The 18,916-nt window shown below is 32.7% G+C and overlaps 1 protein-coding gene across 1 annotated transcript; it reads right to left on the reverse strand.

The window, feature by feature from the left end:
- Positions 1-6,831: 6,831 nt before the first annotated feature.
- Positions 6,832-14,679, reverse strand: LOC112001763 (uncharacterized). The gene is made up of 5 exons (XM_024033938.2): positions 14,554-14,679; positions 14,419-14,457; positions 14,215-14,290; positions 8,673-9,772; positions 6,832-8,286 (listed from the first exon to the last, which is right to left on the reverse strand). The coding sequence occupies exons 3-5, from the start codon at positions 14,225-14,227 to the stop codon at positions 7,303-7,305; spliced, it is 2,097 nt and encodes a 698-aa protein (XP_023889706.1). The 5' UTR covers positions 14,228-14,290; positions 14,419-14,457; positions 14,554-14,679; the 3' UTR covers positions 6,832-7,302.
- Between the last annotated feature and the right edge of the window lie 4,237 nt (positions 14,680-18,916).

The following is an 18,916-nucleotide window of genomic DNA, read 5'->3' on the forward strand; positions in this document are numbered from 1 at the left end:
GTAATGAGAGAGAGAGAGAGAGAGAGAGAGAGAGAGAGAGAGAAACCTTGAAAATAATAAGGGCACGCATTTTTTACAGACCAAAATTCGTATATGTAAAGAAAATAAGTCAAAATACATAGCCAAGCAAAGAAGAGTTCATGAATATTGCTAAGGGCAAAACTTAGGTATAAAACCTTAGGTTCCCTACTTAATATTTTGACACCTGTCCAATTTAACATCCCAAACTAATGGCGTTAAAACTAAAAAAATTTCTTTTTTCTCTTTTTTCCTTCTTCCTTTTTTTTTTAAGAACCCACGGCGTTGCCTCATTTTCTACTGGGTTTCAAACCAAAAAAGACCCTTTTCCCTCATTTTCTCAATAACCAAACAGGAAAGATCGAAAAATAAAAGCCAAATCTACTGGGTTTCGAACCAGAAAAGGGACCCATTTTAGCTATACCCATAACTTCCACACTTAACATCAATAAAGCTAAAACAGATACACATACATACACCTACACACCGAGAGAGAGATAGAGAGAAAGAATCATAAATCATAAAAGAGGACAGAATCATAGATCAAAAAAGAAGAGAGAATCATAGATCAAAAAAGAAGGAAACAGATACACATACATACACACCGAGAGAGAGAGAGAGAGAGAGAGAGAGAGAGAGAGAGAGAGAGAGAGAGAGAGAGAGAGAGAGAGAGAGAATCATAGATCAGAAAAGAAGAAAGTAAATAGATACCCATACATACACACATCGAGAGAAAGAGGTATGAGATTTTTTTTTTTTTTTCTTTTTTGGGTTTTGGGTTTGGAAGAGAAGGGTCATGAGTGGTTTGGAAGATAAAGGTTTTGGGTTTGGAAGAGAAGCCATTTGCAGGTACAAGAAAAAGAAGGAAGAAGGAAATATGGGTTTTGGGTTTGGAAGAGAAGGGTGTGGTTTGGAAGAGAAAGGTTTGCAGGTACGAGTAAAAAGAAGGATGAAGGAAAAAAAAAAAAAAAAAGAAGATATTTTTAGTTTTAACACCATTTACTTAGTTTGTTAAATTGGACAGATGTCAAAATATTAAGTAGGGAACCTAAGGTACTGTACTTAAATTTTGCCCTATTGCTAAACACATAGATAGGGGTGCCAATACCAATGGTTGGTTTAAAAAAACAATTTGTATTGTGACTAAAAAAAAAAAAAAAAACATAGAATATATATATATATATATATATTTTTTTTTTTAAATGAGTTACATTGATTGGTTGGCTACCTTCTAGAAATATAACATCATGCACATATTGTGAGCAGATTAGCATTTAGTCTTAACGTTAAACAAAAAATACTAACCATTCAAAAAGCCATCAAAAGTTGCGATACAAATATAGTGATAATTCAACATTGTGAAACACACCTAAACAAAAATCAAGGGTGATATGTAAAATAAATTGATTACGCAAAATTTCAATAAAGAATCGATGAATTCTTCTGAGATTTTAAGCAATAATCAATAGTGGAATTGAATTTTGATAGTTTGCGCACCTTTGTCTTGCATATTCACTAGGCGTTGGTTGAGTACAAAAATTTGTGGGGAAAAAAAACTAAAGTGGAGATGTAGAAAGAGAACTTACAAGCAGAATATATAAGATTTGGATTAGCTATTGAAAGTGGGAGGGTGATTTGGATAGAAGACTCTAACCCTGCATTTACGTTACAAAGAAAGCTTTTTGCTTCCAAATTTCAATTTTGAATGGAAGGATGTGAATAGTCGTAACTGATGATAATAACTCATGTTGTATGTATAACAATTGAGATGATTTAGTATATGTAATAGTTTAGTAGCAAATGAATAGTCATCTGTGTTTTTTTTTTTTTTTTTTTTTTTTTTGAGAAGGAGATGAATAGTCATCTTAATAGAGTGCATCAATATGTTTGCTCATGATCTATATTTAATTTTTTTTTTTTTTTATATAAAAAATAGATAGAAATCATAAAGGAAAAAATGATTTTTTTTTTTTTTTTAAAGTAGAGGTGGAGGATGAGGTGGCTCAACTAGAGCGTAACAACATTAAATTCTACTCTTTAGTTTTTAATAATATATAGATGACTTGAAGCCTTGAAGGTAACCCATATTTTGTATGTTTCAAAATATATGATCTTGTAGCAAATTTTTGTTCCAAGTATTTATGTAAACAAAGAATAAGGATTGTGATATCTGGAAAATTTATCTGCAAGACTAAATCTAGGAAATGGACTCTTTAAGCCGTGATAATTAAGGTGCAATCCTACTATCACCATACTATCTCTAAGCTTTAATCGTATTTAGGCTGAGCTTTGCCTAGTGCAGGTCTCAAATCTCATGATTATGAACTAGCATTCTTAGGATTATATACAATAGACTTGGTGGTATAGTAATATATGATAACTGGATTAAACTTTGACGGTTCAATTAAGCTTGTCCAATTAAAGTTGATTTTAAGAATTCAAGTATCGAATTAAAGGTGGGTTCTAATTAGCCTAACTAGTAAAATTATCTATAAAAAAAAAAAATATATCAAATTAAAGTTTTAAGAATCCAAGTATCCAAGTATGATAGAATAATGTTAACACAAGCCATGGCAACCATGAATTGTTTCTGTTTCCTCTCATAAAGTTACCTAGATGATTTTGAACTTGTTGGGTTTCACTCAGAGGTAGGTGTTTGTAGGGGTGGATTCAAGAATATCATGTCAAGGGGTAAGATTAATTGAAAGCAAATCTTGAATTAAAAAATGTAATATGAGTAATAAAATAAACAATACAAATCATAATTTAAATGTAAATTATTGTTTATTTTTTCATGTCTAGTGTCAATTCATTGAATTGCCCTGGACACCTTTCTTATTTTCGAAATCATTGCTTGATTTATTCATTGTTTAAGTACATGTCCTAAAAATTTGACTTTAAAATGTATCTTGATGATAGAGAGTTGGACAATTCAGTGTTTCTCATTGGGTGTCAAATTTTCTACTTGATTCTAGAACATAATCCAGATTCACCCCACCATTTTCACTTGTATTTATTGGACAGAATTTTATAGTGAATCTAATATTTTTAGAAATAGTCATATTAATGAGTATCTTTAAAATAATAATTAATTAAATATTTTTAAAATTTTCATTTTCATAAAAAAATAAAATAAAAAGTTGTTAAAAAAATTAATTATATTTTTAATTTTTCCATAAAATTTTTCTAAGAATATTTCATAAACTAACGAATAAAATATCCAAAATATCGGTTAACTTTTCTTTTTCTTTTAGAAAAATATCCAAATTCCAGCTGTCAATGCGCTAGGGAGGTCAGGTGGTCAAACCCAAGGTTGAGCCACTTTGATGATTGGAGATAGGCCACAAAGTTTTCGGGAAACAACCCAATGTGGACAAAATGCCGTTAAATCAATGGGCCTCAGGATAGATTTGACAGAAAGTGGGCCTAAAGTTAATGATACAAACTAAGCTTTCCACTGGTCATTGGGTCCTGTGATCATATTCATGCGTGGTCCTCTTACTTTGTAACTTGGTAATAGCCTAGTACTAGTACTTTTTATTTTTTAGGAAAAGCCTAGTACTTTTTATTTATTTATATTTTGAGGAATAATACTAAGAACAAGTTAACGAATTTTAAAAGAATATTAATTTAAGAAATAGTTTTAAAAGCGTTATATGGAAATTTTTTTTATTTTTTTAACAGTTTTTTATATTTCTTATAAAATAATATAAAACTTTTTCTTAAATGATCTATTAACACATGTTTTATGTGCACTTGTTAACCAATTCTAATGCAATTTCAAAATTGAAATAGGTGATAGTTATAACTTCTAATTGTGTCATGAGAGCTCTAAAATTAGAATGCACATTCAAAGTATCATGTACTTTTTGATGGGCGCCTTGGGCAAAGACCGCAAAGGTGACTGGAAGTTAAAGAGGACCCAATGTTCTTTGCCCAGTTCAAGAAGGTATCCCATGAATTGTCCTATTGGAAACGCTGCTAATATATTTTTCTGGGGTTCTTAAATAAGTTAATTTAATATGGTTATTTGTCATTAAGTAATATGATGAAAGTGTAGAGATGAAAATGTGGTTTTAGCCTAAATCATCTGGGTCTAAACAAAACAAGAAAAATATCAAAGAAAAAAAAATACAAAACAAAACAAGTAATTCGAGAACTGAAAAAGCTTAAATCGGATCAAGCTTTGGATATCGTTCAATTCTAAATCATTGAAAAGCCTAGAATGCTATAAATACAGTGTTGTATACAAAAGTAGATGAACTGCCAAGGAGGACTAAAAGCAATAGAAAATGCCAAAGTCTTATGAACAGGTCTTTTGAGGTGTATAAAATGTTTTGAGATAAATATTGTTGCGCACATGTTAATGCACAAACTTTTACACATAACAAGGAAAAAAAAACAAAAACAAAAAAACAAAAAACAAAAACAAAACTTTGAGTTCAAGTCATGATTGCAGTTACTTGTTTAATTATGTACAAGTATGTGTAATAAACACTACTCAATATTTTAAAATATTGAGAGTAGATTGATCTTTCTTCGAAGTACCTCTTGTCAGATCAGATACACAAAAAAGTCTTATGAACAGGTCTCCCTATGTGTATAAAACTTTTGTGCCCCATGCCATCATAGTCATAGAGAGACTGGTTGACTATCATATTGCATTTGGGGCATGTGACTGGGAAGATTTGGCCGTAGATCATAGCATAATTGCTTGGTTAAGGAGTGAAATGTACTATTGCATAAATATCGTTTGAGGAGTATCTATAAATACTTCAATTGTCACATCTTCTTTGTTCCATAACAACCATACTTCATCGTCAAGCAAAACCGGGTCTATGCGGTATGAACTAGAGAATCCAATTTCCTTGATAGCCTGAACTGCATCATCCCCACTACTTCTTATTCCGAAAAGCAGTACAACGGAGGGTTTTGCAAGTTGCTTAAGATATTTCATTGTTTGGATGAGCATTCTTTTGGATGCAAGTGAAAAATCATACTAAGTTTTTCAAAACTTTGTTTGATAATTTTAAAAAATTGAGATATTAATATTAATAGTTGGCAATGCTGCATCATTAATATTGGCTTCTAAAGAATTTTGCATTTCATCTTTTGAAAAAATTCAAATATTGTAATTGACTTTCCTATAATTTATAAATCAACTAAAAAAATTTGTATAAATTGTTTCATCATATGTGCATTATTTATTCATAAACTAAAATAATTCTATGTTTACAACATTTTTATTTTCACAACAATTTTGAAACAAATCCAAGATAACAACTTTTACTAGTTTTAATGAGTCAATCACTTATTTTCCTTTTTTATTCACCCATAATAGTTTGTCATTTAGAATTAATTATGATAAAAGATTTATTATAAAAATGTTGTAGATGTCGCATTTAACTACATCCTTAGAATTTAATCTAAATTTAAATATGACTATTATTTGTTGATAAGTTATATGATTGGCCTTAATCAACGAAACAATGAAAGAGTGCCGTAGGAGCTCTTTCCCTCTTTGCATAGAAGTGTATGGAGCGGCTAGGACCACCATATGGATGAACAGCTAGTGCATGAATCGCTACTAAAAATGAGCAATCCATTAGTACTTGTAAGTCATGCCATGAAACTGAGAATTAGGTCTTTATCATAAGATAGGATCGGCTGGCAAAGGCGCAAACCTAAGTGAAAGGTACATGTAAAACCTTTCAGCTAAAAAAGTAGGCGAAACTACAATATTGGTCCCTTAAGTTTATCCATTATGCAGTTTTGGTCCCCGAAGTTTCAAGAGAGTACTATTAGTCATTGAAGTTTAAAAGTGAGCATTATTGGTCCTTATGTTAACTTCCGTTAGTTTCTTTACCTATGTGTCTAACGAAGTAATGACATGGCTTTTTTTTTTAAAATAACATGTGGCAACCTTTTATTATTAAATGTCTATTCCTGTAACTGATAATTTCCCATTTATATGCCCATTGGTTTCTTCTTCTTCTTTCTAGTTTCTCCTCCTACGCTGCACTGCAGTGGCTTCCTTTAAATTACAAACTTGGGATTTGATTAGTTTGAGGTGTTTTGACTTTTGTGATTTTATAAACATTTTGGTGAGAGAGATATATGATCAGTGCGTTAGAGTGTATTGTCATTCTTCAACTTTACTAAGCCCATAGGATGACATCGCCTGGAGAGTATAGCATCGCGTAGAGAAGATGATAGAGGACAGACGACGGTGTGACAGCGGGAGGACTCAGGACTCTCTTGCTGTTTCAGAGATAGAGGTCACTGTCGTTAGAGTCGTTCTAGGCCCCGGTTAACGGACGTAGCTATGGTACAAACCCATTAAGGCCTTTAAGTGTGCAACTCTCGCTCTATGTGGTAAATAAGGGGCTTGATACGTTGAAAGACCCAAATATTTGGGCTGATCTGTTTCTTATGGGTAAATAGCTGACGTGTAATTTTTTGATAATAAAAAGATTGTCACCTCATTTAAAAAATGCTATGTCATTATTTCGTTAGATAGATAAAGAAACTAATAGAAGTTAATGAATAGACCAATAATACTTATTTTTTACATTTTAGGGACAAATAGGACTTACTTAAAATTTCAGGGACTAAAAGTGCTCAACAGGTAAACATAAGGGACTAACAATGTAGTTTCGCAAAAAAAGTATTCAGCTGATTCAGTTACTTCATAATAATAGTCAACTGGATTTCAATAAGACTATTAATTAGAACGAATTAAATTAATATTTTCCTATTAAGGTAAGGTAACTAGACTTATTGAATAAGTGATAGTTAATTAAGATATTGTAAATACATACAAGATTAAAAAAAATTAAAAGAAAAGATCAAAGGAAACACAAGAACACCAAATTTACGTGGTTCACCCAAACCTAGGGCTACATCCACAAACTTATTCAATATTTATTCGAAACTAGGGCTGCATCCTCAAATTTATGTATTTCACCCATAACTAGAGTTACAAATACTACAATATTATACTTATGAAATTAACATGACTCTCAAAAAATTGCCTCACCCCCCTCACCTTAAGAGCAGGAGGTGCTTTCCATGTTAATCACGCCAACAAGGACTGATTTCAGGTCCTTGCTAGAAACAAAGAAGCAAAGAAAATGTGAAAATTTTCAAAAAACCCGATGGACTCTTGAGCTCGGAGTAGATTGGTCTTGCTTAAAACTTCTTGTATACTCAAAGACCTGTTAACAGGTCTTCTGAAGTATAAAAGAAGTTTGTGCCCCATGATAGAGAAACTGATTGAGTATATCATCTTGCATATGGGGCATTTGCCTCAGAAGATTTGCCCGTACCACATAGCATCCTATTGCTTGGATGAGGAAGAAAATGTACTGTTGCATGTATCAGGTGTGAGGTGGGTGAGTTTACTTCAATTACCACATCTTTCTTCCATAACAGCCACACTCCATCATCAAAGAGAAACGGGTCTATGAGGTATGAACCAGAGAACCCAATTTCCTCTATAGCCTGATCTGCATCATTGCCACTACTTTTTATTCCAAAAAGAAGTACAATGGAGGGATTTTCATGCTCCTTTAGATATTTCATTGTTTGGATAAGCGTGATGTTGTCAGTCCCATTATACTTCCAGCATAGTAGTTTGTGCAAAGGAGTTTGTGGCACAGTCTCTGCACAGGTCTGGTATGTTGCTTCTTGCTGATTCTGAAGTGGGTTCTTGGTGAAATCACCAACTGTTGGCAGAAAACTTATAGCATGCTGGTTTCTCATCGCAGTTTTTGAGACACCAATGTCAAGACTTGCAACCTCCGATTTGATGCTGTAAAGAGTTTGGCGAATTTCAGTGCTGAATTCTGTTATTGGGGTGTTGCCTATATCTTTCTTTACCATTGCCATATGTATCCCTGTATAGTATAACTGGATGCTTGGCTTTACCATTGGAGAAGGTCGAGGAGAGGCAGTCTCTGAGGACAAGGTTTGAGGCTGGTTACCATGTGGCTGTGTTGGTATAGTGTGGCATGCTTTTTTGACCATCGTCTGTGCAGGTTGGTGACGCACATGTTGAGAGGAATCTTGAGGCAAAGAGTTGGACGAACCTGCCATAGAGAATTCAGATGGTAACCCTTTTTCAGACTTCAATGACTTTGGAATATAAGGTGGTTTGTCCTTAGGAGGCTGGATTAGTGTTCCCTCAGTTATTGGAGACAAGGAATTGCCTTCTTCAGGTAGAGGATTCTTTCTTTGCATCAATTCTGTGCTGGATTCAGCAATCACCTTAAGATGAAGAGAGCTTTTCTCAGAAGATATAGCACATTGAATGAACAATATTTAATATCATCAAAAACTAATTACAGAAAAGTAACATGCAAATGCAAGTGCTTGTAACTGATATGTCGTAACATTTTTACAACTAGTAATGCTAGCTAGGTATATAACATTTTTACAAATTTTTTTAACAACTGACATGGTATATTGTGATTGAAACAACATATCACTATCAGACCTTGAATGCACAACTGACACCAATTCTATTATGTAGCAATCACAAAATACCATTGAAAAATTTTGTATGCCTAGACGGCTAGACTTATTATTAACAACTTCAATACATCACAAAAAGAAATTTGAATCTCCAAAAAGTTCCAAAAGCTTAAACTTACAGAAGCTTTAGGCTTGGATTGATCAATCATCTCAAGATCACATTCAGTTTCAGTGGCCATGTTCTGATTTTGAACGTGTGGTCTCTGTGATCCTGAACTTTCTCTTTGATGCTGCTTGCAAGGACGAACTTGGGGCCAAGGACTATTATCATCACTTGAGGAACTGTCAGCACTCTTGGACATCACAATCTTTGATGTATGATCTGCAAGTCTCCTATGACCAGCAGAGTTCACCAAATCATTGCTTGTAGAGGCTTGACCTCGAGAAGCATTGATGGCAGCAGAAGTTAACAGCTGGTCTAGACAATTATGTTTCAAATGCCCAAAATGCCTGCACAGAGAGCACACCATATCCAACCCCTCATACTCAACTCGCTGCCATATTTCTCCAATCTTTATATGACCTGGAAGTGGACGTGTTAGATCAACTCTAACACAAAACCTTGCAAACTTACACATCTTTCTTCCTTCAGTGATGGGGTCAATTTTCAGAAGGTTACCACCAATAGCTGCTGCAATTCTTAACAGAAAACTATAGTATTCTATTGGAAGTTCTGGTAACCGAACCCAAACATCTACTTGGGTGATAACAGTCTCTGAAGGCCTAAAGTTTGGCTTCCATGGCAACAAAGTGACACAGTAATTCGAGATCGATAAAGGGTACTTGTGAAGTACCATGTTATAATCCAAAAACTCTGAAATGTTCAACAAGAAGAAACCAAGCCCAAGATCAACGAGCTGGTAAGGTCCGTAAAGAGCCAATACGCGGACAAGGCGCGTGTAGAGATTATGATAACCTGTCTTTTTGCCATGGACATAGATGATAAGAGAGTACCGGAATCGATCAATGATTGGAGCCAACTCCGTGGGGTTAAGCTCAACCTCAATAGTTGTTGAGAACTTGTTTGCATCCATGTCATGATCATCACCTTCCTGGCTTTCACGGAGGTTGAGTTTAAGTGCACTCTCTGATTCATCAGAGGAAGAGATCATAGGCTTCTTGTTCTTTCCATTATTATTCCGAGCTCGTTCAGCATACTCATCATCAGTGGTCTCAGGGTGATGCACATAGTAGTGCCTGTTGGCCATCGGACTTTTTTCTGGAAAGAGAGATAGGTATAGATGTTCAGCTAAGTTATAAATTTCTAATCGGTTTTTCTGGAATGAAATATGAGATGTTCTTTTTTGAGATATGTAGATAGTAAGAAGAGAAAGGCAGGGTTTGAATTACAACATCATGTTAACAATTTTCCAAATTTTAGGTAACAGAACTCTTATTAAAATGATTACAAAAAAAAAAAACTCTTATTAAAATGAAATGATGACACCTAAAAGTTGAGGTTTAAAAAGTTTTTTTTTTAATTTTATTATTATTATTATTTTAGGATTTGAAACATAAATTTTAGACTTTATTTTATGCACAGAATATTATTGGCGATATTGTATTTGTTTTAAAAAATAGTTTTTTAAGAATTTCAAAAACATAAAATATAAAATGCCATAATTGTATTGGACTGATTCATCTATTTCAGCCCAAATAGTTGAAAAAGATTGCAATAGATGCAAATTAACACACCGAGTTTTTTACACGCCATTGGGTGTAACGTTGGTGACTAGTTTATTTATTTTAACCAATAATAATAATAATAATAATAATAAGAGAATAAATTCTATAAGGATGGGATATAAAACATGGGTATTACACCATCTAATAAATAATTGTCATATCAGCATTTTACTTAAAATTCAATACATTCCGCTATACCTAATAACATGTCAATATGAATGTTCAAATAGCATGTAAAACACTATGAACGTTTAGACCATCAATTATAAATTACCAATTCAAGCTTATTATTAAACAATAAATGTGTGGAACATGAACAAAAGCTAATAACAAAATTGATAAACAATCTAAACTAATTAAAATCACATCCATAGTAGAAATTAAATAGCAAAGATTAAGGGAAAAGACATGCTTCCCTCGGTGTAAAACCTCTCCGCTACCCTCCAAACGGTCAATAATTCACTAAAGAATGAAGTTAGGATACATGAACAATAAAAGACCCTCCAAGCCAGATTTACCCAGTGTACCTAAACCTTCTAAACTTCTTACTCCAACGAGATTGCGCCGAACTTTTGTCTTCTTTAGCTTACTAGATTCTGCTATAGCCCATAGTATCAACCAATAACTATTAGTCATTTCCTAACTGCTCCCCAAAGCACTAAATAGCCTTCTCACAAATATGGGTATGATGAGAAAATGATTTGGATAATAAACCTCTCAAGAATGTAACAATGGAGAGGGTGAGAGTAAAGGAATTTGAAGAGTCTCTATGAAAAAATTGTGGATGAGTCAATCTTGTTTTTCTTTAGAATTTCTTTCTCAAAATTCTCTTTGGAAACTCTTTACATTTCGTGGGCATAAGAGGTATTTATACTAGGGTGAGAAAGGAATGCGAAGAGTCAGTTTTTTCAAAACAAAGTTGGCTGGCGACTTGGCCTCGCGACTTAACTGAGTCGCGAGTTCAAGTCGCAAGCTAATTGAATGGCCAGTCTGGACTTTTTGTCCTGTAGTGTTACCACTGGCACGACGGTTCAGCTTCTCTGCATGCTTCACTTATGTGCATCTTCTGGTGGCTTACTAGTCGCGAGCCACCAGCGAGATCCAGTCGCGAGTCGCTGCTTCACTACACAGTCTTGAGCATTTCTTCATACTCTTTCACACACTACCCTTACATGATTCTCACCTAAATATAAGGTTTTTAAATGTTGAATTACAAGGAAATTTAGCACAGAATAAAATCAACAGAATGGTAGATTAAATTCAACCTTACACAATAAATTCTCAATTTTGTTGAATTTATATATGGATATTAGAATTGAATTAGTGTAATTGTGTTTATTTTTAAATATGTGATAAGTGATGTGGCACGTTGGGATTGAAGAGGTAAAACATGAGTTTTACCCCCACGTCCTTATAGAATTTAATCTCTAATAGTAAACCATACATGAGTTTTGAACGAAATGAAAAGGGGAAAGTTAGACTTTACATTTTAGGTCTAATTACTAAATGTTATATATATATATATATAGATAAAATAGAATTATACTTATGGGGTTTGCTCTTTAATAATTTTCTTTCATCATCATGTCAAGACACCCATTAATATTTTGGTATAAACGAAAATTTTAAATCCTAAATTTTTGACGTTAAAAGACTTACTATTTGATCTAATTGAAATCCACTAGTTAATGAGTTCCTTATATACGAATAAAAGTTCTGTGTCTGATTCTAAAATCTAATTAATTGTACAATACTATTGTTAATCTCTTGGCACTTGTGCCTTAACTTGAACTAACATAAGGCATTTTTTTAGTATTCTTAAAATAAATAGAAAAAATTGGTCAACATGAATCAGTGTGTTACTCGGAAAAAAGAAAGGATAATTTATTTATTTATTTAAAATTTTAACACTAGATCGAGAAGATCCCATGTTCCATTCTACGATTTGGCATGGTATATGAAATGAAGTTGAACTGCAATCATATTTCAGTTAAAAAATTTTGAAACGCCTTTATTTCTTATAAAATTATATTTATCTCACTCTTTTTATGTCCTTAATTCCATGAGCATCCAATGATATAGGTCCACTCTTTTACTTTGTAAGAGAAGGTGTCATTCGTTTGACCTATAGCTCATTGAGAACATGGGTTTTTAAACTAATACTTCTTTTTGCCTATAGCTTTTTAGTTTATTTAGTCATATATGTATAACTTTAGAAAAGAATCACAATGTTTTCACGAATAAGCTTTCAACAAAAAGCTCCGTCCAAATGGACGTATAATATTGTAAAAATGTAACCATTTAGGCCATTATATGGTAAATTATAAGGGTTGAATTGAATAGTTAATCTTATATTCTTTGTCTCCTATCTTTTCTTTATTTCTTTTGTAGATACGATAGAATATTTGAACCTATAGTATCCTCTCTATTATTATTCTTCACTATCAAGTTAATACATTAATGATCTTCTACAAAATATTTTACACTTGAGCTAAATAGAATACATTTTTATATCTTTTTAAAATTTTGAAAACTAATAACCCTCTTTTTCTATCTCCAACACTGACATTCTCTCCAACAATATCCCTTCTTGTTGACAATTTCATCACCGCATGACATTGCCTCATTCTCGACATCCTCCCATACAACTGCCTTCTTTACCTTTACAAATGATTCCATTGTCGTATGACATTGTTTCTCTAAATATTTTTCACTCACCATTTTTATTGAGACAAACCACAAAATTTCATCAGCTGATAGATGATCTACACGAAGTTAGAAATCTCATCATAGAAAGTTCTTGCTTACATGCCTCATGCACCTCACATTGTCTAGCCATTGGTGCTACCGCAACTTCAATGTCGTCTGGCCACCATTTGGTCACCATCAACGTGCCTCAAATTCTCAAGCATTCTATGTGTTTATTACAAAATTTTAAGAGAAAAATAAAATTTAATTAAAAAAGAAAGAAAGAAAATCGTTCCTAAAGTAATAGGCAAAGTTGGAAATAGAAAAGAGCTATAAGGCCTTCAAGAACCTTTTGGGTTCATCATGTAAAACTCCTCTTGAACCACCTCTAGAAGCATAAGAAAGATCACTCCCTCGATCCTCATCAACTTTCCCACCCAAAATTGACAAAATCTACAATAAATTCTTCATCCAAAAACCATCAGTCTACCCTCTCCTACCTTAACTCTCCAAAACCCCATGACCCCAAAAGCTCTCCTCCCTCTTTTAAACCATGCTGGCTCCTCCTTTCCTTTCCACCTGCAAATGGCTCTCCAGCCCTTTTCACCTATCCCTCCTCAACCCTTCTCTCAGTTCATCTCATATACAGAGCAATTTTCTATTATCTCATCACCCTCTTTTTAACTCTTCTACATGATCCAACAGCTGGATTTAATAACTAAATGTAACAAATAAAAGCCAAACAAAGAGAAACGAAAAGGGAATAAACAAAAGAGAGATTCTAGTGCCAAACCTACTTTTAGCCCGATTGGCATCTACTTCTTCCCTGTATCATGGATTCGACCCGTTGTTCCGATCTCTTTCAGGAAAGAAAGAAAGAAAGAAAGAAAGATTCTAGTAATATTCCATGAAATAAAAAATTAAAAAAAAGAAAAAGAAAAAAAAGAAACTTATACTCAAAATCAAAGATAAATAGGTTATAGATCATATGGTTCGGTGAAAAACCGAAAATCATATGTTTTAGTGATATTTACCTCTTTCGGTCAGATTTAGATCTGAAGATTGAATTCCCTAATAATTTATCATTAGGGAAAAAAAAAAGGAATTGACATGTGGGAATTCGCAAAGCAAACCATACCATCATCTAGTAAAGAATTAATAATAAGGAATGATAAACAAATTATCAACCATGAAGCTTGTAGTACTAATGACAATAAGCATAAACTTAGAGAATTCACATGTCGTTTAACCTAAACCAATACAAAGAAAAAGTGGAGTGAAGCATACCACGAGATTGCATATAAGATGAGCAAAGAGCATAAGCCTCCCCGGGCACTTCAACAAGTACACTCAGAAGCGTAAACTGTATAAAACCCGCAAAAGTCAAGTCAAGAACAAAGTTATTAGTGATATGTGGGAGGTGAGAGAACACAAACTATACATATATATACTAGTCAATATGCTTGGAAGTTTTGAGTTCAACATGCTTACCTAAGTCTCTTTCTATGCACGCATATGTTGGACAATTATCTGAAAACAAAGATTGAACAAAACAGACTGAGACACAGAATTTTTTTCGATACAAACGAATCAGACAGAGATTTTTAGACCATAGAGGATTTAGACCTTGAGGTATATTTCTTTCATCTATAGTGTCTCGCCTTTTGTATAGATACAAATGCAGAAATTTCCTTGTAATAAGTCCTGTAGAGTTTTCTTGCACGGAAAGGAAAAACATTTTTCGTAGAAAGGTAAAGGGAGGAAAATTCAACGATGGGGGGCTGAATGATTGAATTGACACTTGAGGGTCACCGCTAAGTTAACAGAACATGTACCATTTTAGAGGAATGACAGGCTCTATCTGGGAATACGATAACGATGCATTTGAAAATAGTTTTTCTTTTGGTTTTACATAGGATAGAGACAACTTTTATATTTTTATATTTGTTTCCACGAGACCAAGCTACACTTCACTCTTTCCTCCTTGGCTTAAAACACAATTCAAACAAAGATTCTGTATCTCTTACTAGCATCTTATTTAAATACTCTTAGTTGTTATTAAATAAAAATAAACCTCAAACAAGTTAAAGGAAAACAACTCTACCAACCAAACAAACTCTTGCAAAAATTCTCAAAAAAAAAAAAATACTTACAAAATTACAACTCATAAAAATTTCAGAAGGAAAAGAAACACTTCCATTGAACACCAAAGATTTTCCTCCCTTACAATATCCTCGGATGTAGTTTTAGCAGTGTAGATTCTACTTGTCCTCTTTGGAGCATCTTCAGCAGATTAGCCAAATTTTTATACTGTTTGGACAATAAACAGTGACATTTAGCTTTTAACTATCAACTTTTTTAAATACAATTTCTAACAGATTTTCTATCTCATTCTCTATCTCATTTAAATATTATTTCTTCATTCATTTTTTATTCTTTTTTTAACAACTACACATCTTCTAATATTTTTTTTATTTAAGACCTAATTATTATAATAGATAAAAACATTTAAAGAATGTACAGTAGCCCATTATATTTGATAAGCTACTGTTCATGAGCTAAAAAAAATTCAGGGTTTAAAGAATCTATTGGAGATCATTTTTTTGGTCTCATTCTCTATTATAGAAAATATTTTGCTTTTAGCTACACCATTTGAGATGCTATTATATGGATCCGTAGTAAAAGAAAAAATGCCACACGACACTAATTTATTTATTTTTTGTGTAAAGGCCTACACAGTAAATAACTTTTTAATTACGGGTCCTTGGCCCCATGCTACAACTAGTTAAGTTTAATGATTAAGTAATGCTACCAAAGCAACTATTTATCAATAAATTTCATAGTTTTATAAAGTAAAATTGGTGGGTTTATCAATATTGATCATATTTAATTATTTCACCAATAATGAAATTTGTTGTGAAATTTATTTAAGTATCAGTTGTGTCTATTACTTCACATTTTCATTTTGCTACATGTCATTATTTTGTTAGACAAACTAAACACGTGTAACATGATTATGTGGTACTTAGAGCACTCACGTCAATGGGTGTGGGTATATGATAGAAAAATGTGTGAAATTGATACATTTTTACTCAAAAACTCTCCATATTAGTATATCTATAATACTGTAGATCTACATTTTTTTTTCTATAGTAACCATACAAATATACACAGCTATTATAGCTTTGTATCTAAATATTTTATTAATTTCTCATTTCATCTCTCCATCTTCTTCTCTTCTATTCTTCACTACCTTGTGTCTCACACATAAACTTAACCACCACCAAACAGCCACCACCACCACAAGTCACAACCCATTACAAAATTTTATCATCTTATCGCCAAACCCAATTAACCCATCAATTGAAAAACCCAAACCAAACTCAACAACGGATGTCTGCATTTGAGATGTTTGTTGATGACTACTTTTGCTAAAAGTCCTGCAAATCCATAGAAAACAAGGACCAATTCCTTTTGGGGCCGCTATTTTTATTTGTATAAGTGATGGCACGAGCTTGAGTTATTGCAAGTTCTTTTTTGTCCAGTACCACTAGCCTTATCGAAGTAAGTATGTGAGAGACCGTGTCCGTTTAGGAACAACTTATTTAGCATTTTGCTAAAAATGTTTTGTTGAAAATGTGCTAAAATATACTTGTACCTTGAAAAAATTTTAAAAAGTGAAAAAAAAAATACGGAAAAAAGTGAAGTTTTAAAAAGCTGTACAAAAAAACTAAAAATTAAAAGCTAAAAGCTAAAAGCTAAAACTAATGCCAAATAGGTTCTTAGTCTGCCAACTTCTTGTTGGAAGAAACTCATGTGAATTGGTGGGGTCGTGTTGGTGCCCCTCATGATGATGGTTTGACTGACCATATTTCCCCTATAAATTTAGGGTTTTACATGAAGTTATCATTTATTTTATTTAAATAAGAAAAATAAGAAAATTCATGATGAAAGAAATAAAATACTTCATTGATTAGTGGAGGGTAAGAGGCATTAGAGATTTAGTGTTGTAAGACATAAGACATAAATAGTAATTTTTAAATTGTTTTAAGTTTAAAAATATGACCTGCTATTTTGAGTTTCAAATATCAACAGAAGACCGATTTGCTTTGGAATAAAAAGTGTCATGATACGTAATGGGACATCACATTTCATTTTTTGTGAAATACTTTTATTTCTGTGGTTAAATTTTCTATTTTTTCAAGAATGCATAATATTATTTTGTATGGGCTAAAATCCGAAGGCCCAAAAAGATGTTGGGCCGGGACCCAAATCCACAACAATTAATTTATTGAGGTGAATTTTTGAACAAACAATTAAACTTGAAACAGTAATTTCTCATGAAAGATTGATAATAAACAGCATATGGGATTAAAAATAGTAATAAGGCAAGTTTTGCTTTATTTCTTCTTCCTCAGAATGACTAAGGAGCCTTTACAATTAGTAAAATACAAGATTAGATTTTTGTTTACTGTATTCTCTCTTTTCACTCTTTTTTTGGGGATCCAATCTTTGTACAAGGAGGATCTTTTCCTTTTTGTAGTCCCACTATTTCAATCTTAGCCCTCCACTTAGATGACGGATGGTCTTTTTCCTAGATATTTGTCCCATTCTATGCTTGTAGACATTCCTTGAACTCTTCTTTCATTTACTTTCTAGTTTTTTTCTATGATATTAGTAAAGTGAGGGAGAGGAAAAAGGTCAGTGTTGGTGCGAGATGAAATACAAAACGGAGGGAAATGGCAAAAGAAAATGTTTGTCTCATTGAAAAAATGTTGAGGACAGTTTGGTAATTCTGCTTAGTTCAAACTGGCCATGTCACTATATCATTAGCAATAACTAGGCAAAGCAAAAAAGAAAGCCTTTCGATGAAAATTTCAATTTCCATTCAAATGGGACCCACACTAACAACCTCATAAACTATCTATAAATCATACACTTAAAAGAAAAAAGAGTTACATTTTTCATTTTTTTGGGACTGTCCTCTATTTATTATCAATTTTATTATAAATCTATATAGATGGCATTGTTCAATGAACCCAATCAACTAGAAAAGTTAGTTTGAACGGAAGACACTATTATAAGTCATAAAAATATTACAATTTGAGTACTGGTAGTTTTGGTCAAGTGGCACTGCCCCTAAGATTAAAGGTAAGAGGAATAGATGCTATCGAAAAGTTAGGAGGGACGAATTATAGGGGCAACAACATATGTGGGGGATGGTAAAGCTTGAAGTTGGTTTTTTTGTCTATATCTACCAAGATTAACAATGCCATTATAATTCAAAAATTGACAAATGCAATTATACGAGAGGTGGAAATATTGCTGAGATGTATCAAAAAAAAAAAATTTGCTGAGAGAAGAATAAGAAACAAATTAGGAAGGGACCAGGAAGGAGTACTTGTTGCACAATTTAGTACTTCCAAGCCTCATGATAATATCTATCTTATATTTGATTGGCACAACTATCAATGTCATGGTCAATTTTGTTTTTGGTCAATTACTTCCATTGTTAGATAAACAAGGAAAAAATCTAAAATATTATACTTGGTTGGTAAGTGGCATGGGAATCAAATGTGTGCTAGTATGAATCAGTTGGCTATGGTATTAACAAAGAGAAATTTAACCAATGTTTCTAAGAATTGTAATTTCCTTCTCAAAAAAAAAAAAAAAAAAAAAAAAAAAAGAGCTGTAATTTATACTAGTCCATCATTACCCGATTGAAATTTCTGGTCTTCCATAAGATATTTATATTTATATTTAAAAAAATAGTGTATAACATAGCTTAGCCTTTCAGGCAATGATGATTATTGAACTTCAAAAACGGCTTTATGATATAATAAATTAGTGACTTGAAGCCTTGAAGGTAACCCATATATATTTTGTATGTTTCAAAATATATGATCCTGTAGCAAATTTTTGTGATATCTGGAAATTTTATCTGCAAGACTAAATCTAGGAAATGGACCCTCTAAGCCATGATAATTAC

The sequence above is a fragment of the Quercus suber genome, unplaced genomic scaffold (genome assembly GCF_002906115.3).
Source record: "Quercus suber isolate HL8 unplaced genomic scaffold, Cork oak 2.0 scaffold_368, whole genome shotgun sequence".
Lineage (NCBI taxonomy): Eukaryota > Viridiplantae > Streptophyta > Magnoliopsida > Fagales > Fagaceae > Quercus > Quercus suber.